General features: G+C 41.0%; 1 protein-coding gene across 1 annotated transcript in view; it reads right to left on the reverse strand.

The window, feature by feature from the left end:
- LOC128443121 (metabotropic glutamate receptor 4) overlaps window positions 1-23,435 on the reverse strand; it is a 112,882-nt gene that overhangs the window by 48,167 nt on the left and 41,280 nt on the right. The window contains exon 2 of the mRNA XM_053425877.1: window positions 601-817. Within this exon, the coding sequence (XP_053281852.1) occupies window positions 601-817 (217 nt within the window). The remainder of the gene's footprint in view (window positions 1-600; window positions 818-23,435) is intronic.

Genomic DNA, 23,435 nt, shown 5'->3' on the forward strand with positions numbered 1-23,435 from the left:
TCTCACAGGTGTTAAAGACACTCTTCTCCTTTGCCTGATCATAGCTTTTCTTTTGATTTCAATCTTCTGACCCTCTTTGGCTGTTCTTCTGCCATCTCTCCTTCACGACACCGTGTTTGTGTTGTGTAGTGCTGCTGGTACACTGCTGGAGGCTGCTTCTCCTTGTTAATCATTTAATTATCACAATCTGCTGGCACGTGTCAGATTTACAGTGTCTCCCTTCCTTTCCCCCACCCCACCCCTTCCTTTCTTTTTATGCTTCATGCTTCATGCTGTGGTGTTGTCTTCCTTGGTGCAGGCCAATTTGTTTACTTCCCTCTTACAGAGTCGGGGCTGTTTGTTTCTTTTAGCACACACACACACACACACAGAAGGGCCATCTAGCGGACCGTGAGGAGATACTCACTGAATTTGACAGTAAGTGTATTGGATTATAAGAGCTTACTCTTCCTCCAAGACACCAAAACCTTGTCCACTCGCAGGAAAACACTTTGTGTGTGTTTCTCAGCGCACAGAATGAGATTCACATTGTGAGAAACACTTTCACGTCCATCTGAACAAACAGGGAAGCCTGAAGACACGTTGGAGGAAATTACTCACCGTCCTCTCGAGACTTTTGAATGAACGCGTCGACGCCGCTTTCTCCGTAGTTTCCCTCCGAAGCCACGGTGGAGACGTAGTTCCAGGCCATGGCCTTCACGATGTCCACCATGGCCTGGGCCTGGTAGGTGTCCGGGGGCACCACCCGGGAGAAGAAGTCATAGCGGGTGTTGTCACTCAGTTCTGGAGCCGTGGAGGCGTAGCTCACTTGAGGGATCTAGGAGAGGAAGACAGAGAGATGTGGTTACGTGTGATGAAAAGTATAAATACATGCGTTGTCAAAGTAAATTATATATAAAGTGTGAAGGTTCGGTGCAGTTTCATGTAGAAAAACATGATTACAACACCTAACATCTGCTGAAATCCCTCCACTGCTCTTCTAGTGGTATTCATCACCTACATTTGTCTGTTGCTTTAAATTGTTCCTATGAACACAGATTTACCTTCTGAGGCGTATTTCCCAGACCAGTGAAGCATCACTAATGTTTTCATGTATTCACACTTACCCATTATGGTAGAATTAGAAAACAACAAATATAATATATAAAGGTATTGTCTTTCTCAGATTTGAATGGAAGAGGAATACAGCAAGATCAAATTTTATGGGAGAGGTTGAAAGAAACATATTGACCTGATGGAAACTGACACATAATCTTCAGAGAACAATTAAAGACAATATCAGTACACAATAACTCCGAACCTTTGAAAACATTGAGGTTGACAGAAAAACGGCTCAAGTTGATGAGTACAGTTCTCAGCCCTCTGGTTGCTCTTGTGCCCGGGTTCCTCCGAAAGGTTTAAATCCCTCTGTTCCCCGACACAAGTGTTACAGAAGCCGCTTCCGGGATGAAATTCTGAGCTGCTAATCTGAACTTTTGCTTTCTCAAGTTATCTCAGATTTATGGCTGCCGTTAGCGTCTGTGATCTCCCCACTCTACGGCTTCCGTGCTGCACAGTTGGGAACTTAACTGACCAGATTTTACGACATTCAATAATGTGTTTCGAGGGTTTTACTTCAAATATGGACACATCATTCAGGCAGCAGAAGTGGAGGCAGCTGATGCTTTAAATCAGAATATAGTTTGACATCACTTGAGTCTTTTTTTATCATTTCAGTCATGTTCCCCCTGTTTTTATTCCATCAAATGACAGAGAACACCGTCTAGAAAAATATATTTGACGTCCCATCCATTAACATGGAGTAGGTGGGATTTACGACTTATACAGCAGCTTTAATGTCGTCCATCTTTATGTACAGTCAATGCTCTCAACACAATTTGCTTTGGCCAGTGACTATATCTTTAACTTGCTTTAATTTGTTCCAGAAATTACTTTAACAAAAGACTAATGAAATAAATAACCATGTTTTTCTGATGATAAATTCAAAGACCAAAATAGTCGGCTTGTGCTGTGACGTCTGGTGATGACTGACAAGCGAATGAGACGTTACTCATCCTTTCCAAATGCTGTTTGTCATGGCACCTCAGCTTGCCCCTGGGGGATTTTGACAAATGCTGTCGTCTTTGAGGAATCCACGCTGAGATGAAGGGACGTGTGGACGGACGGATAAACTGGATATGACACCGGAAAACATTTTGAAGCTTGCACTTTGTTCCAACAACATTCATTTGTTGCAGCTTAGAAGGAAATCCAGGTTACCTACCAACCCATTTACGGTACTTGTATCTCGCTGCATCAAAGTACACTCTATCTAGCAGCAGTCCTACTTTTTCCAATATTTGCTCCAGTACCTGCAGACAGGCTGCTGGGGGGGGAGAGATATCGTCCTCTCCTTGCTCCCTCACCTCCCAGTGGAGGCTTTTGATGTGGTCAGCTGTAGCCCGGCTCTCATCCTGCCTCTGCTGTGCTCCCTGCTCCTCGCCACGGCCCGTGTGAGGAGCACAGCTGTTCAGTGGGTACCAATGACCTACAGCTCCTCACCACTCGTGACCTCACACCGGCTTTGTGTTTTCACGATCTGCTCGGTGAAGCCAGAACAGAGGATTGCGAGTGTAGAATTTGTTATATACCTGATATAATAATATCCGGTGTTCGAGGTCCAAATAAAAACTCCCTGTGCATCGAGGGGGCTCCTGTGCAGGCTCAGCTTTATAGGTGGTGATTTGAAACGCGACAAACATCCCGATCAGAGGCTGCCTTGTTAACTCGATTTCCTTTCAAAGGAGTGAAGAGGCAGGAAAGGAAAAACCTGCGTGTGTGGAAATGGACGACGTGGACGCTGCATGTCAGAACCTGGACCGACGGCTGTTCAGTTGTCCCCACCCGTCACACGGTGCTGCCTCCATGGTCTCTCTGTGTTAGTTGTGTCGTTCTGAGCTGCAGTTGCTTGTGCAAATTGCATTGATTCATTGAAACTGTGAGCACAGACTGACATCAGTGATGGAGGCAGACATGTTTCTTGCTCGTCTTCCTCTGGGATTCTCTCGGAGACTCAGACCATGACAGGATCTGAGTCTGGATCCTGCAGAACCGGTGGCTGTCAGCTGACTTGGTGTTTCACCCTTGACAGTAATAGCCGACTAATGCACACCTGATCCCCAAGTTGCCTTACTTTGTCTTCTCTTTACATCTGTTTCTTTCTCCATCTTGGAAGCCAGTTTTCTTCTCACACTTCTTTGACGCCACAAGGACGACGGGGGATCAAGCAAACTAAATTTAAAGTGTTGTGAAAAGGTGTTGGGGAGGTGTTAATGATGTCTGCTTTATATTAGTCCAAGGTTCTAACACACAGCAGAAGAGTTAGAACTTGCCCTTTTAGCAATTTGCACCTCCAGCTCACTCAGCTCCTGCATCAGAGTGATAGACGCTCTTGTTCGGTTATTTTTGCAAATACTCTCTGTTCTTAAGAATAGAATACAAGGTGATAACACAGTAATAAGTGTGGCAGAGCACAATGGTGGCAAAGAATTACAAAAAATAAAGGAGATGATGGCAGCTGTGACGTCAGAAAAGACATGATACCAAATTTACAAAGGTGGAACTATGAGAGCAACAAGTATCCATGTGAATTAGAAGTTTGGGTTAGGGTTAGACCATGATCACAATAAAAAAATAAATCACGTAAATCATGTACTTTCTGTACAGCTTTATTAGATGTTAGTATTTTGTAATCGTTCACCAAAGATGTGATTTAACTATGAAACTGACTGAAAGTTTTGTTATTATTCTATTATTATCATCCATACATGTTTTGGTAAGGTTGTTATTTTTGGCCATGATAATCGCTGGGTGAACTTCTGATATGATTTTGGTCTTATTGCACAGGCTGAATATATCCATATAAATATTTTCGTCCCTTGTTTGAATTTCTACAATTTTGTTGCGGTCATGTACTGTGGGGGCACAGTCACGAGTCTCGTCCCATATCTGCCCAATAAGTCGGGTCTGCAGTGAAGCTACCCAGGTTTTTTTGTATTTTTTACCTGAGGGATTTTCACGGCTGTAACAATCACACAATTCCAGCATTCTGTCAAGAACCGGGACAGGCAGAGCTTATCATGTTTGTGTTGGCAAGATTTCTTGCTCACTGGACTGGAGCGATAGTCTTGAACAGTTTGCCTCCTCTAATAGAAAACAACCATTTCTTAGCATTGAGTCAAGAAATTGAATTCCTCTTTGAGGGCCTCCTTCCCTCCGATCCTTCCCCCAGGGGATGAAAAGAAACGGGGATTGTGAGTGGAGAAAGTAAAGATGTGATGTGTTGCAAAGAGGAGAATGTGTTGTATGCAGCAAAGAGAGGAAGGATACCTTGGCAGGGGTTTGATCTATGAAAACTGCTGCTGATTTCAAGATGGCTCACTATACTCGCATTCTAGATCGAGCGTTGAAAGAACCCTGTAGGTTGTTCGGGGGGTGGGGGGGGGGGCTCCATTTTAGCAATCTGTTTCCATCTGCTCAGGCTGGGAGCTTCCTCTCCTGTGACGCAAGCGCTTTGTGACCTAATTACTTCATATAGAGTATACCAATACATTATGCCCCCCCCCCCCCCCTTTAAGTTTATAGAACTACTTTAATCTGTACCCACTCACCCCAGAACTATCTATTTAATTGCTAATAGGCTTTGGAAATATGTTTAATTGCTGTGATTTGAGTTTCAAGCAGATTTTTGATGCAGATTTAATGCTCAAATCACTTTCTTAAAATAACTGTTCCTCTTCCTTTTTTTTTCAATGAGTTCATTTGGCAACGCCTCAACGCAGGAGTAATGATGCTCATTAGAACTGAACAGAAATATTATACATCTGCACTGATTGCTGGGGAAGGAAAATGAAAAGCTTCGGTCGGGCTCGTTAAATGATTCCGTAAATACTTCCCGCCTGTATAATACGTTTACTGAATATTTTGGACCTGTGAAAATGGAAAAAAAAAAATGTTTTGAATTAATTAACTTGTGGCTTAGTCTTACTGACACATGTGTAGGAAGCTGCTACTGTGGTGTTGATATTTCATCTTGGTTTGAAGAGGTAGGATGAGGTAAAAGTTTGATTATATGCATGTGTGTAAATATTAATAAAAAGTAATAACTAACTAAAGGTGCTCAATGTTGTGTTAAAGTTATGAAAAAAAATTGGAAACACACCACTGACGGAGTATAATTATAGAAATGCTCGCTGGTGAATTTGAAACTTGTTTTTTTCAAGCCGATATTGAAAAGGTGAGTTTTAACATTAGATTCATTGAAGACTGTGTTTTGTTCAACAACTTTTAAACTTAACCTTCTTCTCTGAATCACTAAATTGTTCGCCTCTTCAGGTCAAAAACTTAAAAATCATTTCCCCTAAAAACAATAAAGGATAAATCTTCTCATGTTGGCATTTCATCATTTGTTTGTCGTATATCTGCTCTTTTTTAAATTCCTCCTCTTGTGCGTCTGTTGTGGTTTCATCAGTTTTTTCTTGCCTTTGTGATTGTCTGCAAAACCATGATTTGCTTCACCTATGTCTCGTTGTGTCCCTCAGTATTTAAGTCTGTTTTCCCCTTCACTCGTTCTCAACTCATGCTTCCAGTCTCCGGCTTTGTTTTTTGTCCCTGCCTCAGTGGTTGGATTAACAGAGTTTGGACATGTGCAGTTTGTTTGCCTGGCAGCTTGTTCTCCTCAGTTTATTTCATCCGTCTGTGTGGAAGCCAGGTTCCTTTAATTAAAAGTGTCTTCACTGCTCATTCTTGCCTTTGTGTGATTTTCTGCACTTGGGTCCAGAAAACATTGAACTACAACAAAGCATCTCATGACATTATAATTACATTTTTTATTTTCTAAAACTATAACATAATACCATGGCTAAACAGCTTCATTGTGCGGTTCACAAACAATGAAACTCTTAATGTCTGGGACATGTGGCCTAATTTACTTTAAGACCTATTCCTTTAAGTTTAAAGCTAGTTCAGGTTTGTAATTCACAAGCTAACTAACTTTCTAGCTGCTGATAAAGTTCTGCAGTTGCCATTATAGTGAAAATTACAGCCATTAGTTGTGAAATCAAGAGCTTTTGAATGGTTAATGCTTTTGCAACTGTGAACTCCAGGTGTGCTATGCTAGAATCAAAAGCTTGACTTGCAGAGCAGCAGTAACTTAACAATCGACTCCCGAACCCTTTCACCTTTCAATGTCCTTAAGGGAAACTGTTCAATTAGTCCTAATAATGTCACTGTAGTTTGTAATTCAAAGAACAGTTTTACACCTGCGTTTTATGTTCAGACGGAGGCAAGTGTAGTTATGTTTGTTCTCTCTTGAGGCCCCGAGAGGCGACTGGCTCACACCCACCGGAGCCGTCACCATTCCATTAAGAGGCAGCTGCGGGTGGATGTAATCCAAGGTGAAGCCTTCGGTCAGCGAGTCCCCACCGTGTAGATTTCATTCCTACTGAGTGATAAATTAAACAATTCTCCTCTTGGCATACGGATTGATCAAGCCATTGTCTTGCAGACACTTTTTATGTGGTTTCTTATTTTCAACTACTCAACAGTTTCAGTGTTGTCATTAAGACGCATCACTTTTGCCGAGTAAAAAACAGATTGCTATCTCTCCAGCCTGGCTTCACCCTGTGACTAGCTGCAGCCCCAATGTGCTGAGTCATAGAGCACATTGAGATCTCTCCCCCCATTGTTACCAAGATCAATATGATGAGACTCGCAAGTGAACAATGCAAACTCCACACAGACGCCTGGGCCCGGATTCAAAGTCTGATCGGCTTTTCTGTCGAGTAGCGCAGGTGCTTATTTTTCAGCTGTTTGCAAGAATCGCAAATATCTTTCCCCCTAAAAGATTAACAGCTTTTTGAGAGTTAGTTCCATCGAGCACTTTTGACTTTGACCTCTTTGACTGTGTGTGTGTGTGTGTGTGTGTGTGTGTGTGTGTGTGTGTGTGTGTGTGTGTGTGTGTGTGTGTGTGTGTGTGTGTGTGTGTGTGTGTGTGTGTGTGAGAGAAAAGTGCAATCAAAATGCTCAGAGACTGTTCCTGTTGAGCACGGATGCAAAAAGCACAACATGGAATTATGCACAGCTGTAACATTCATGAGTCAGTATTCTTTATGACGCGTGATAGATTCAGATTAAGATAGACATCAGTAACTCTGTTAAACACGTCATTGGCACCACCTACAGATGCACATTTAAATTTTCCGGATATTCCTCAAATTCTGAGTCAAAATCAGGTCATTATCGATTATGAGACTTGGGTCTGCAGCTTCAACCCTGAGACCAAACAGCAACCTCCTCAGTGGAAGAGTCCAAACTCCCCAAAGCCAAAAACTGAGCATCGGCCTAGAGCATGTTTGTCAATTTGTTTCGACAATCGCAGGGTTTGAATTCGTCGCCCGTGGTCAGACTGACTCGTACTGACTGCTCCAAAGTGTCCAAAGAAGACATCTGGTGAACACAACCTGAACTGTGGCGCAGTCGCACTTGGGTGTTCCGTAATTGCCATGCACCTGCTCACAGAGATTTGGCTCCCTGTGACTTCCTCCTCTTCCCCGGAATAAAAAACCCAAGCTGTAGGGTCAGCGTTTTGACACGGTGGAGGACATCCAGCGTGCTCTGCAGATGGTGCCTGACGTGCTCGCTTGATGCAGAATGAGAGTTCCAGTCCCGAGCCTGGCAGCCAGCGGTGCATTGCTGCACAGTGTGTTTCCACTTTCAAAGGGATGACGGCTGGATTTGACGTTTTTCTGTGGTTGTTATAGCCACAGTCTCATGTGCGTAGAGGAGTCAGAGGATTCACAAAGTTTTCAGACCCCTCACTGTCTGTTATGTTGCAGCAATCTGCACACACAGTGCTCCATAATTCGCAGATGTATTAAATGCGTGATAACCTTTTAGCCTCAAGGAGAGAATCCGGATGCTGAGAATACGTAGGAACCTATAACCGTACTTTCACTTAACCGCACCATCCTGATAACACAGAACATTGTGTATCGGACAGAATTTATGCTGATAACTGTAATGTGATTATTGATCAGTAATGTGCTGACTTAAGTGCCCTGTGTAACACGTCTGGGCTGTAATCACTGAGCTCGGCTGCATTACATCGAGCTGCGGCAGATTGTTATCTCACCGCACTGGTTCTGGGAGAGCTGTCATTAAACAGGATTATTGTAATTCAGAAAAATTATGAGTTCTAAATTAAGTGAAATACTTTGCATTTAGATTAACATGTATTATTCTGTTAACTCCTCCAACAGTTTGATCATCCTGCTCTGCTGTTTACACTGTAACTGGGCTCAGGACAGCCACTGGGCCAGGCTCAAAATAGTCCAATCAACATAAGGGTAACTGAAGCAAGACTGAACTCCCCGCAGTCGGCAGAGTGTCTCGCTGGCAACATCATGGGTGTGAATCCCACAAATTTAGTGTTCTTAATAAAATTCAGTTGTTTATAGATTCAGGAGACTGAAAAAGCCCAAGACGCACAGAACGTGTCAGATGTGACTGTCAACAGATGCACTTATTGTTCTCGGAGGATGGAAGTAAAATGGAGACATTAAAAGCCGTGAAGAAACACTTTGACTCTGCTCAAAGCTTCAGCTGCACAGCGAGCGTCCACAGACACGTCTCTCAGAGCCGAGCAGCGTGTCTCATGATGTGGACGCTTTGTGTGCTTTTAAATTAATGTTAAAGAGTCTGAAATTCCTCCCTGTTCGCTACCTAGTGCATTATAATGACCCTCCATCACTTTGAATAATTAATAGTGCTGGTGTTATTCTCTATAGTACGTACATTAGACAGCCAATATATAATATATACTGTTCTCTTGGTACGAGAAGGTGGTTTAATTTAATTGCATAGATGAAGAACATGAATCTGTATTTACTATAAAGAGGTATGTGATACAATTGATGCAGTCTATGAAGCAAAAAACAACTGTACATTGAATAAATACTTAAAAAAACTAGAATGGCCCTTTGTAGAGGGCAAACCACCACCATGGCCCAATAAATCTTAACCTCCATTGGAGAAATATAATAGATTGAATTCATGAATTGTTCCTTGGAAAATGACCGGATGCTTCATGTCTCTTCCTTCCAAGTTTGGTAGAAACTCACTCAGTAGTTTTTAAGTAATCCTGCTTAGTACTTTATTAAATACACATAATGATTTGACCTTACTTCCTCATCAGGTTTCAGCATTTGAAGAATGTCCACATATATAAACTCTTAATTCAACCCTGTTCTTTCATCAATCACAATAATACCGACCACACATCACAACAGACATCTTGCCGTTATAATGTCCATATCCACCACTGGGGGGGCAAACAAATTCCCTGACGAAACGCCCATCAAGATACAATAGTCAAGTTATTATTTGCAGGGCTTTAACTCTGAATATTGTATTTTTATTCAAAATGCTCTCTCTTAAGAATATTTATTCAGTGTTGGAACTTCCTTTTCTTTCGCCATAGGCTGACTTCCCCAAAAAGAGATTTAACATGTGCACCCGCTGCCCTGAGGTACTGATGGATCAACACTGCAAGAATAAGGAATGTTTATGCCTTTGATACATAAATAATCGCCACCTGAATGGGGTTATTGGTCAACATATTATTGGATTCTGTGAGACTCTGCTGCACCGACAACAAGTAGCCTGCAGGAAAAATGAGAAGTGGTTTGTAGTTTGATAAAAAATAATACAAATAAGTTTGTCCAAATAACTCCAGAGCGCAGTCATTTTTGTTTTTTTCACAAAATCCTTTCCCTGAGTGCGTTCATCACTTAACCATGCTGCATTCATATCATGCTTTATGTCTCTGTGTTCAAATCTTTAACACGTTTATTCGAAAATGATGGTTTATAGGAAACAAGATTCCCAAACAAAGCATAAAAGACATGATGACCTAAGACTCACATTTCCTCTTCACAGTTATCCAAGACAGAAACAATCTAAAAGCCCACACGCCAATCTTAGTGACCGCCTCATACATGGATACTAAATAAAATGTGTTACATCTCTGTAACACCAATAAGGTGTAAGGGTCTTCTCTATCCTGGCTTTGATTAGTCGTGTGTCTCACTGAACTTTGTTGGAATTCATTTAGGTTGTTTGAAAGAAAACTAGATTAAAGTAAAAGCTAAAAACCACTGGTGTCTGTTTACATTCACGGAATGTGTCCCTCTGTTCTTATTGCTTTCGCAGAGCCGGGTGTTTTTCCATTGTCTGTCGATTAGGTTCACTGCTCAATAAGTTTGGCAGTAATTTAAATCTTTATTTTTAATGGAAATGGACAATGTGAGCTTTGGATTGATTAATAAATGCCAAGACTATTTGGTCACAGTTAAAGTTGTGAGAAGACCAAAAGTAGAAAACTACAGCTTATTGGAATGGAACTTATTTGTAACATAAAACACAAAATGCAGGGTTTTTTTTACCAGTTATGTATTTGTTTTGTTTGTTTTATTGTAATTGCTTGTTTTATAGGTTTGAATATCTTTCTCTAAGCCAAATGGGCCTCATTAATTGAAAAAGGGTATCATCGCATTACTACAAATTCCTAGTTTGTTCATTTCTTTATTGATGGGGCGATGGGAATAAGCTTTTCCTTTAGCAGAAGAAATACAATATATTGAAATGTACTAGCACTTGGTGTTCCTTCATACAATGCAAACTCGCGTTTGACTGTTGGAGCTTAATTGATAGATCGGGTGAAGTTGTGTTAGCGCTGCATTGTTTTCAAAAGTATGTTTCCTCAAGTGTCTTCCACTTTAGTGCTCCTGATTTATGAAAGTCCAATATGACGCAAAAAACAGTCTTTTTTCCTCTTCCATTGTTTATTCAATTGTGCAGTGTCTCACATACACCCACCAAACGCAGTGCAGACAAATGCAGTATAGCCAGCAGCCATGTGTGCATTGTCTCAGTCTGCATAAATCTCTACATCGCTGGTAAAAGAGAACAGACAGGCCGGACTAGATAAGAATTTATGTGTCGTTCCCTCCTAGGGTGGCTTGTTCCATTTCATTTTAACCTTTTGTCACAAATAGGTAGTTCATTTTTCATACTTTGCTTTGGCCCCCTCCCAAAAAAGAGAAAGCGAAAAAAAACAAAAAAACATTGCAGCTGAAATAAATATTTGATGAGCCCCGGCACTTAGTGTTTATCTTCTGCTCTGAAAGCCACTCTCTGCTGTTTCTACAGACTTCTTTGGTTTGTTAAGCCGTGGCAATCATTAATTTGGCCACTGGCAACTGTGATTAATCATCTCATTACAAATTGAATTATTAGATGCGTTAAAAAAATGCAAATCATCTCCACTAAAGGTTCAGCATGTTGTGAGATTTGAACTCAACGACATTTTTGATTAATGAGTCACTGCGTAAACAACAATGCACCTGTTTAAAGGAAGTTGTTAAGAGTGCAATTAATGCAAAGGTTTGAACACTGATGAAACATTGAAAACAAGACAAAAAGGTGGAAACGTGTATTCAAAATAGCATTAAATCATTTAGACAAAACAAAATGTGAACCGGTGAATTACAGTGAGATGGGTGGATGCATTTGCAGTGACACGATGGATGTTGTGTTCAATGTCTCTGCACAGGTTCCCCTCTGCTGCCTCGGCCCTACGGGCAACAGCCTTTGCTCGGCCTAGTGGTTCAAAAGGTGTCAATGAAGTAAACAAGGGAGATTCTCCCAGGGCCTTGGGATATGAATGGGTTTAATATCCCTGGGAAGATTCAGATCCAGTGTCGGATTCATTCTTTCTTTATTGATCCAGCCCATCGTCTTCAAAGAAAACATCATGAGGTCAGTCGTGCAGTGTGGAGCTTCCGGTTGTTGCTGCATAGGAGCCATAAGAGTCTAGAAGTGTTTAACACTGGATGCGTCACATCAATGAGCACGAAGAGTTTTTTTTGATGGAGTCACAGCGACTTCTTGTTTCCTGGCCACTTCATAACTTCTTTGTGTAATTACACGCCTGATTCATTCTTCTGCGTCACTGATTCACGACCTTAAAGAAATGCAGCCCAGGCCAGTTCATTAAAGCTTTTGTTATTTCCTCCCTTAGTTTGCCGGCCGTGGCCATCGGCACTATCAGCAGGCACAAACATGTGTTGACAGACAGCCGAGTTATCGGTAAAACTGGCTATAACCGACTGAGGAGATGGAGCTAATTAAAAATAATGAGCTCACAACAAATCACATTTTCCTGAGCGTGCACCCTAACCTTATGGGAAATATCATGTTAAAAATAAAGAAGCTAATCTCCTATGCATTCAGATTGGCTCATTTACGATACTCCATTCTAAATGTGGTCTATTCAACCAGCTCCATTTCCCCCCTGCTTTAATAAGTGTGACATTTATTTCAGATGATTATTTCTGGTTATTATACAGGGATGCACATACAGTGATGTTTCTAAACCTCAGTAACATGTATAGCCAACTTACCCATATTTTGATACTTCTTCATATTTCACGTTATTGCTCAGAAAGTTGTTCGTAGGACCAAGATCATCAGAACATCAGATTAAGAGCTCGCTGCAATTACTGGTTACTCGATGCTGGATATCACTCTTAGCTTTTTGTGTTTTGAAGTATTTGCACATTTGAACATACATATTATATAATAACATATGAATGTATGAATTCAGCAAACTGGATACTTCTCACCTCGCATTTCCCATGTTTGAGGAAATGCCCGTTTGGAGGCAGGTCAGACATCAGAGGCAAATTGCTAACATTTATCATATGGCAGTAAAGTTACTCATCTCAACTCAACTGGATATTATTGGATAATTAACTTCTGTTGTATGACCCACTTTTTATGGTTGTAGCAAAACCGTAAATACTCATACGACATAGAAGAAGTTTGGCTTTGGTGGTCCTAAGTGTTTTCCTTCCACAGAAGCCATCTGCTATCATGGAAAGATGGACTCATAAATTATTCACAATTACTCCTTGTGTGACAACATTTATTTAGGATGGAAAATACACTGTGTTTAGTGTTTAAAGAGAGTTCAGATGAGTATCCCCAGCAGGTGGACCACAGGGAGCCACTTCCTAAATTAGTCATCATCAGCTCCATTTACAGAGGGAACGTCCCAAATCGTTTCACCACGGCTCGTTCCTCCCGTCCCTCATGAATACTTATTCCACTTCAGCAATCATGTCAGGCGAGACAAAACAAAGCACGACGGTGGAAAGCATGTAAACTTAGTGGCTTAAACAAGATGAGACATACACTGTGCTTCTGAAGAGCCTATAAAGGAAAGAAATAACATTATTTTTGACCTTTAAGTCACTTATCATTGATAGTTTGACACTGGGGCTACAGATTCAAAGTATTTTCAAAAGTACTATATTTTTTTTACTTCATATCTTGATAAAAAAACTGGTACAAAAGGTTCTTCATGAATACATCTGTCTCCACCGTGTCACATAAATAAGTAATACAGAATCCATATAAAGGAATTGAAGGTGGTAGCTTGGTTTCTCCCTTTTTAATTTCCATCATTATAACAGTTGCCAAAAAAATAACCAATGGCTTGAGTGGGTGTGATGTCGCATATGTGAGAACATGATCTCTGCCAGGCCTCAACTGCAGAGCGTGTCCAAAAAACTTTGAGTCTAGTAAACTGTTTTAATTTCATTTCCAGTAGCTGTACAACCTTGACTAAACTTATTTTCGGTCCACGTACATGTAAGACATCTTTGTCAGCTGTCTCCTCATTTCAGTACAGCTGCTTTACAGCATTTTGCATTTGATAGAGATATGCACAAACTATATAAACAATTAACTCATGTGCTCAAACCGAGCTAATGACCAGAAAGTATATGGTGCAAACATCTGTTTGTCTAAAACGACAAATTCTGTTCATTAAGCTTCTACAACACAGTTTGAGTTTTTCAGGCCTTTTTTTCCCCAACTGGGTAAACGTCTAAAAATGTGTCTGAGAGCAATTTCATGGAGGAATAAAGAATCTGTGGGAGATAGAAAGGCTCATTTCAGAGGGAGGACTAAAGACAGGTAGAGGTCAGAGGGACGACTGCTGCCCAGCTGCTTTGTTCACAAACAAACTTAAAAGCCAAACAGAATTGAATCCAGCTGTGATATGAAGACGGCTCCCTGGGTGAGCAAGGTAAACAAGTGTTGTTGTTGGTGTGAAGAGCAAAAGATTGTCGCTCACTGCCAAGACAGCAGACATCAAGTACCTTTTAATAAAACTGTATCAGCAGGGAAATAAAAAACCAACACAACAAAAAAACTGAATTAGTTATTCTCTATTCGTGTCAAAAGCCCAACTAAACTCACACAGCACATACCTCTACCGGTCTCTGTTTCACAACATAGTACTGAGGATGACAGCGCGGGGGAGGGGGGGGGGTGCAGGCCACTATATTATCCATGTTAATCTCATCAAAGATTAATGCAGCCTCTGTGAAGGAACAAACACAGCTTCGGTCTAATTTAGTTCCATGAGTGTGGGAACACTTACTCCCGGCAGCTTCCTGCTCCTTTAAGTGTTACATTAATTGTGTTTGTTTTGCACTGAATTAGCCTAAAACCTTGAGTGAGTTGGGAGTTTGTTGAAGAAATGCTGCGCCTGTGCTTGGTGAATCAGTTAAGTGTACATATTTTTAGACAATATGGGTCACTCTGTAATTTTGAGCGAGTCCCCACGGGAGATGTGACCTGTTGTCGAGTGGAAGAGAATAAAGAAAGTCTCTGTAAAACATAAAGTTATCCCGAAGACATGTAGTTAGTCGCTTTAAATCCTTAACAAATTATGTTTACTGTACATGTTTTATGATTCTTAGCCAAATGCTCAGCAAGGAGCACAGTGCACAAGGCTTAATAACAGTAGAGTGACTATTATGTATTTATGATGTTATTCCCCTAATTTGTTTTCTCCCTTTTCTTTTGTCTACATATAAAACAGCTCCTACGTTAGATAGAAAAAATAATTTAAATTTAAAAAGCAAAAAGTCTTTTGAGGAAATGGTTTCACCAGAGTTGTGATATAATGTCTGTTTAAATGTCAGATTTAAACCTCGGCTGTAACTATATATCTCTCGCCCTCCAGACTTCACAGAGGATACAGAATCAATACTCTGCTTCTTTTAAAGTAGCATTTAGCATCAAGCAGAGCACAGCAGTTGCATTCCAGTCATGCTTCACCAGTGGTGGCTTATTCTTCAGTGGTTTGGCTACCAGCTGACCACTAACATCCACTGATATTCATGCTGGTGAGGAGCGCCTCTTACTATCACTCTGTTCCGTACCAGACCTCCTCCTAAAAGCCTGTATCTAGACAGGATGTTATAATGGACAAATACAAAATAAAAAACATCTGGATTATGTGATTGTGCTCAATGCAAAAGTGATCAAAGTGTTTTTCCCCAATCCCACTGCTGCCTGTTACCAGTGGACAGACAGAATCATAACATGATGATGGGATTTCCTTATGTGCTCAGTTTCCTGTTGTTTTTATTAATTCGATTTTGATTTAGATTAGAAGATTCATAGTTTATCAGAATCATTATTGCCAATCAGATTCATTGGGAGGCTCAAATGTAGCAGTCCAACCATTTGTTATAAATTTGTCATTATACTGGGAGGATACGGTTCTAACTGGAGAGCTGTCTATTATAACCACAGCCACCTACGGCTCCACTGGAGAACAAAACCCATAACACTATGTTCAAAAGCTGTCTTTTCAATCTGTGGGTCATGTTCTCTCTTATCTATGTAGAGTGATGACTGGATGTTTGGTCACTTCCCCGAGGCTGTGTACTGACTGTGTTGTTGCTGATGATCAGTGTCTACTGTTACAGTATGGTTAGCCAACATGAATGGCCTCAGAGAACCAAATATAATCAGTTTGCCTCCGGTGATGAAGAGAACATCACAGATCTTCACTTGGCATTGACTGAAATATTTCTGTTTGTAAGCCAGAATATTATCGCAGGATCATGGTTGCATAGCAATTTATAATTCTCAGTACAAAGTCAGCTATGAATCAACTCAATTATAAAACAGCTTTATAAGGATGTTTGATCCTGGACAAGAACAAATTAAAATCATAGAAAAGACCAACATTTCATTTATTATAAAAATTATATTACCAAAAGGCATCCAGATACATATATTGCATCAGATACATATGAACCATGTAAACCTTCACATGGGCAAAGTATCCATTGTCTGATATAGTTAAAGTGAATATTTGGTACGGTACAGTAACTTAATATTTATTACAAATCTAAAAATCCGGATCCTTATCCAGATCCTCACAAAATTGCATCTGTTCATATTAGCACTCTGCTGATGAAAACATAACCTCCTTGGTAGAGGTAACATCTAATATTTATATGTTTTAAGCTAAATATCATATTTGTCTTCAATGACAAAGCCTTATACATGCATCCCCTCAAAGGAAAGCTCTGGATCATTTGAAAATGAGATGACAATGTTAATGTCTACAATAACAGAGTCGAGGATGAAGAAAGACGTTTCGATACGTTTCACCCATCACCACTCGGGGCTCCATCTCACAGCAGCCGGTCCTATATATATATATATATATATATATATATATATATTCTAATGTTATATTCTGGTGATGGCTCCTGCTATTAAATATGTTAGGCTCTTTTACATAAATAAACTTATAGCGCGTGCACGTTGCTAAGGAGCTCAGCAGGTGGTCATCTTTTCATAACTGAAGGAAAACACATTACTCAGATTCTGGGAGTGGACTCGAGTATATATTCAAGTGAAAAACATTACAGAAGTCATGTCTTGCCCAACATATCCCAGTTTCTTAGTTGAATCCTGGGTTGTGTCTTTCCTACAGTGTAGTCCGGTATGTGTAATAGTGTACAACTCTTCCTGTAAGTGCAGTTTCCTCCCAGTAAATTCCAGTCCTGTTCCTCAGCCTGTTGTGCTTGCGTTGTTGCTGTAGTCATATACTTGACAGCATTAGGCGACAAAAACAAGTGATGCTTTTATATGCTTTGCCTTTAACTGAAAAGAATCAGGTGCATTTTGTTCCTCTGGAGCCGAACACATTACACCAAGCAAACAGATCGTGGTCCCAAAATTCAGAGAGCTGACTGCAAGCAATCAGTCAACTGTCTGAGTGTCTCTATGGGGGACAACACAAATCACTAAGTTTGAAAAGGAATACTCAAAATATACAATAATTCAGCAGTCAACAAATAATTATTAAAAAGTCTCCTATTCATGTGCAGGCTGATCAATATTCAATGAATCAATGTGGCCTGTGATCCAACACACTCCCAGTAGCTTCCAGCAAAGATCCATTGACCACTGGCTGCTGTTGTAGTCCAAAAGATTAAATTATGCAGTTTCCCCCCCAAAACATTTTTTTATATTTGGCTTTTTAGCAAACAAATAATTTCCTGTATCACAGAGAAGTTTCATCATGTGTATTTATTTACACATCAAGTGAATGCTGTCTTCCTATGAAACACTCTTTTTCTTCCCCCCCACACACTCCTGTAAGATGCAAATCCCAAGAAATGATGTATCTTTCTCCAGATGAACTCTTCACACCTCCGGGGGCTCTCCAGTTCAGGGGGGGTGAAATGCACCGGCTCAGCAAAAAGCATCTGAGATGTGGCTGTAAATAAGAAAGTGATGCAGAAACAGGGAGGATGGATGGGCACTAATGGGCAAGCGCAACCTTCTTACAAGACAGTTCATTAAACACCTTTCACCGCCACCGTGGCAGTGTGCCTGGAATGAAAACCATGATATAAGCTCCTGCTGGTCACGGGGTCAAGCTGCCATAGGGGTCCACTGATAAATGCTGAGTCAGGAGCCGGGAGTCAACAGCCACAAGGCTATCGGAGGCTGTATCACATTTATCTGGAGAGCACTTTATCTCCACTGGAAAACATCTGGTCGTGCACCTTGTTCCTGTCCCCAATATCTTATCACTGTACACTTGGACCAAAGGAAAGTAATGAAAAAAAGACTATTAAAAGAGTGGCAACGATGTGGAGTGTGTGGGCAGCACTAAGGAGATTTCATTCTCCAGGGCTGTGGGTGAGTGAGTGAGTGAGTGAGTGAGTGGTGGTGGACTGGGCCGCAAACATAAATGGTTTTATCCAATTTTCCAGAGCAGTCAGATCTAACCTGTTACATCACTGTGGTACGCCGCCGCGGGATAATTCAATATCGTCTGAAGCCAAAACACAAGAAACCAAAAATAGGAGGGCTGTCGTCTCCTCGGCTTCTTCACAGCAGTTGCCATGACACGTAATTACACAACCCTCTTCTCTAATGAGAATGAACACTGATATCATTTCCAGTATAGCAAACGTAGCCGTACAAGATAAGCAGCGGATAAGTTTTGATGGACTTTTTTGTGGGGCATACCACTGGCGGAGAGGCAAATTAATGACCTCCCCGGAGAGCAGGCACTGGTGTACGGGGAGGCTTATTAATAGAGCACTGGTATGATGGAAAGTCTGTGATATCTGCGTGTGGCTCCCGCTGATTCCGGATGACCCACCAAGACTGAAACAAAGACATGACACATTTACTGAACCCACAACATCACTGAGCCAGAGTGTACCATCACAAAGTGACAAAGTGCATTAATCTCAACAGAATCCATACAATCGGTGAATTGACTGGTGCATCCTGGCAAGTGCTGTATTGAATTCAATTTAAAATTTGGCCTGCCGTCCACATGTCTGTCCATTACATCTTTGTTTATCTTCAGCTGTTTTAGTGTAAACACCAGTCCCAGATGTGAGGAATTACTTTCACACAGTTATGAGACAGGAGTAGAGTAGTGGCCGATATATGCTAATCACGTTTTTTTAAACATAGCTTATTTTTTTATTGCCGGTGTCACTGTTGCATTGTTCGTCCAAAAGAGAGCTGCGACTCCAGTGTTGGCAGCACAGCAGCCCCGTGAGCCCATCGCAGCTCAGCTTACAGCTGGAGGGCAAACTGAAGTTGGTGTTTATGGATCGCTGCCTTCAGTGTTCATTCAGAATTTTTTTTAAACTCGCATTGTTAATGTCTGACTTTCACAAACAGTAGCAGCTGGCTGGAACAATAAACACTAGAAATATCCTTAGTTCCAATGTGGAACACATATATTTTTTACTGATTCAAACACTTTTTAGGACCCCCCCCCCCCCCCCTTTATAATTTAAAGTAAAAAATATTCGTCAAAAATCTTAAATATCTTTTATTATATACATATATTTATAAAGTACGCTGATATATCCATTTTTCCTCCTACGTGGTTTGATCACCAGCTAGTAGTTCACTAAGTTTCAAGTTTATTCAAAACTAGTTGCTGAAGACCAATCTCCATTTTTCTGATCTGCTCTGATCCATATCTGAGATTGTGTGGACTCACAGAACACTACACACATCCAGTTTTATTTTTGGTGTATTTTGGTGATTTGTGCCACATCATAAATAAAACTGTCCCCCTTCAACTCAGGGCTTAAAAACATCTAGAATTTAAGCCTAAGCAATTTTAGTCTAGTCTGAGGACCGACTCAAATCAATATACTTGAGGGGGGAGCACAGAGACCAGGGGACAGGCAGTTAATAGGAAAGTCAAATGAGAGTCTTCCTAAGTACCTCTGTACCCTGTGTGCACGAAAGGACGAAAGTGGTCCCCGGAGAAAAGTTACCACATCAACTTTTCTGTGCCGTGTTTGACGGATAACAGCTCACGAGTTTTTCCCGATATCCTCCAGCCATCATTAACGTGTGTACACAGTATGTCGCTCACTGACTAAAGGGTCTGCATTCATTAGAGACAAACAACCAAACTGAGTGCATGCTTTGATTTGTGTTTTGTAAAGATGTCAAAGAAAGACATGTTGCCTCTCGGGTCTTCGGGGCTTTTGTTGCAATTTGGACTCTCTCTGATATTAATTCTGGCAGGACGCAAAAACAAATTAAAATCGTCAAACTGATGATATAATATGAATTGATTCAAAGGATAGTTTTAATTGTAGAAAAGGGAAACTTGCTTTGAAAAATCTGTTCAGCCTCCTTTCTTTAGTTCTTGTCTTGTGATTATTTGCCCCATGAAAGAATCTTCTGCCGGAGTCACTTGTCTGTCCCTATTGGAACCGATATGGCCCAATGGAAATCAGAGTCAAGTTAGAGCAAGAGATGGGGATTGATATGACTTAGGTGTCGTTTATTTAATCCCGGGGTGTCGGAGAGAGAAATGGGGTTGTCTTTTTCGGGTAGTTCCTTCACATACAAGTTTCTGATGGGTTTGGATGGTTTGGAATTACTTTCTGAGTCCAGACATGCAGACACAAGCCAGGTGCCCCTGACACGTCACATTCTATAAACCTGTTACCCGGCTCTTGTGTACTCTTTGAGGAAAGTGTATTATCTGTACATTTTTACATGAGTTCAATTCAGAAAACTGGTCGCAGTTCGGGGGGAAAGCATGCATTGTTCGGATCATTTGAAACAGATCATGACGTCTGTGCAGAAAGAGTAACTGGGTGAAACATCCCAGCTCGCAGCTGCCAGTCACTCTCAGAAATCCCATTGTTTTGGTCGACTGTGCAGATTTAGCGTTATATATATATATCTATATGACAGGGACGTTTAAAAAAAAAAAAAAGGGACGAGCACCGTGCAGCACGCGTGGCTTATGCTAGCAGCGGCACTTCCGTGATGATGAACCGTTTAAGAAGACATCTCTGCTCTGTGTCCGTTGACAAGCAGGAGAGAGCCGGGCAGGGAAGAGCAGCTCCTGCTCCCTGCAGCATTTAAACAGCCTGTTCATGCAGAGACAGACACAGTGGAAAGTCCATAATGAAAGCATCGGGGTGTTTTGTGTGAAGGGTATGCAGCCCCTGTGTATTGCTGCCTTGAAGTTGATGGCCTTAGTTTTATAACTTGGACACATTTGCACTAATTAAAATTATTATTTTAACATTAATTCAAGATTTGACAATGAAGAAAAAGTTATAGACTTTCTTTACAAGATAAGTAAAAAGCATTTTTTATGAAAACACAAATTTACCGAACCGATCTGACAACCGTGAGTGAGGAACGAATCAAACCTAGAATTTTGTGAATCCCTCGCCCCTGGTATCTACAGTGGAAGCTCTTAACGGGGTAAAACACTAATTAAATCCTTGTTGACTTTGATTAAACATTGCTCTGTTTACTTTTCTAATATTGAAACGGATCAAGGCTGACGGAATCATTAAACGTGACCTTTTCTTTCTTCAAACCAAAATCAATCGCCTCAAAGTCACTGCCCCGGCTTATCAATACTTTAAGCAAATGAAATGAGCCGTGCGATAAGGAGCCTTTGTCGTCTTGTAGAGATCACAGCTATTCACCAAGGAGTCATTTAAATAATGCCTTTCATTGCTGTGCTGTAGTAGGAGGATGAGGGTAGAGAAAATACAAAGGAAATCTCCATATGTTATCAGCAAGAGTCAAGAAAACAAAGCGGAGTCGTCCCTTGGTTTTTGGGCGAACTGTCATTGATAACATGTAATCCAGAGCTCGTGGTCCGAGACTCATAAGAAATGCAAGAAATACTCCAGCGAGTTGCTTTACTTCATGATATCTACCATTTTTAAAAGCAGGGCTATTAAACCTGGATGGACGCCAAAGTAATCTTAGTTGGAAATGTGTCAAAAACAGATTTAAACGGAAAAAAATGCAACAGAACGCGTTGATCCCTTAATGAAAGAGACCTTTGTGTGAACGTCTGAACAGTTCCCTCTTCAATTCATTCCACACAGCTACACTTCAGCTGCTAATGGGCCTTGATATGGTAATTGACCAGTGGTAAACATTATTTATCATGCAGCTGCATTAGGAAATTGCAACTGGAGCAAATCCTTCTCTTAAAAAAATCGGATGCAGCTCTTGAGTTCAAACCGGGGCCTCCTGCATCTGTTTGATCTGAGGACAACACAGACTCGTCTCTGTCTCTGTCACTGTAGCTTTGTTGGAAATATCCTCTTAAGGCACAGTTGCCTTTGTCTTAGAAGCGATGTCTTGCTGTTTAGACTGAAACCAAGGTGAGAGTTTGTCTCTGTGATGAAAAGGGAAACTTTGAAAAAAGTGCGAAGAAGTTTAACCCAGAATAATTTAGAAAGATTCATGTGGAAAATATAAATATCAGCTGGTTGAAACAAAAATGCATTTCGGTCCCTATAGAAATCTGGCTTGAATTCAAGCCTGAGCTTGTTGTCTGTAGTGGCTGCTAAACAAATACAAAATTAAGTCTTGATGAATGACAGGTCACACTCACACAGCAGCCTATGAACTGACATGCAGTCTTTTCCTTTTGCAAACCGACGGAGGCACTAATTAGTTATGTAAGTTATTCAGGGAAAACCTAATTAATATTCCAATATTACCCCTTCGAGCCAGCTGTTACATGTAAGTCTCTTTATGCCTTCAACCTGCACTTCCATATCACATCTGTGTGATGGAACACATCCCTCTCATTTCCACAAAGCAGTGGTGTAGATACCAGCTTCCTGAAGGCTTGTGCTTTTCAGAGTCTCTTTGTTTTCCACTTAAATTCAGCAATTTATTTGAAACCCCAGGAAAGGCGAGTATTGCAACCGAAGGATAAACAAATTTTTTTCCCCTCTCCCTGTAATCCTCAGAAGTATTTTCAATGTTTTTTCTTCCAAACCTGACTGGAAGGAGGCAGCATTTTCTAAAGGGGTGTGTTGTACTGGGGGAAAGAAACTTTTCTGCTTAAGATGCACCACCCTGACGTGTTCTGATGATGGATCGAGACCCAATGTCCTACCATTACCCTTCCTTCAGCCAATTAGCTTTCATAATACATCTCCTCCATATCAATACATGTAAAATAATGCATGTTTTACACACATTCTTTCAAACACACACATTCAAAGCCAGTCCTGTGTCAACTGCTGTAACTATGAGCCTGAGGATACAGTGGTGGATGTATATACGGTTCAACCCCCACTGTCTTATTACACATTACACCTGCAGCTACTCAGAATGTTGAACACTGCTTCAGTTCTTGTGCAATCTTACAAATGGAGGGCCCATGAATCAATACACTCCCTTGTTTCTGTTTTCCCTTGAGACATAATGTCTGCCTGGTGCTGAGGTGCTCAAGGCGTTGCACGTGTCCTAGATATCGACAGCAGTGGCCTGTCGGGCTTCTGCCAGGCAGCCGGTGTGTGTGCAGTCAGTGTAACAGAAGAGACCCAGTCCAAAATACTCTACTTCATTTCACTTTTTCTGCAGTCTTGAAGAATAAAACCACAGATATGCTTCGTTATACAACTGGCTACATAGTGAATGGAGCTGATCAGACCAGTGTAATGCCCGTTCTAAACATG

Source organism: Pleuronectes platessa, chromosome 6 (assembly GCF_947347685.1).
Source record: "Pleuronectes platessa chromosome 6, fPlePla1.1, whole genome shotgun sequence".
In the NCBI taxonomy this organism is placed as follows: domain Eukaryota; kingdom Metazoa; phylum Chordata; class Actinopteri; order Pleuronectiformes; family Pleuronectidae; genus Pleuronectes; species Pleuronectes platessa.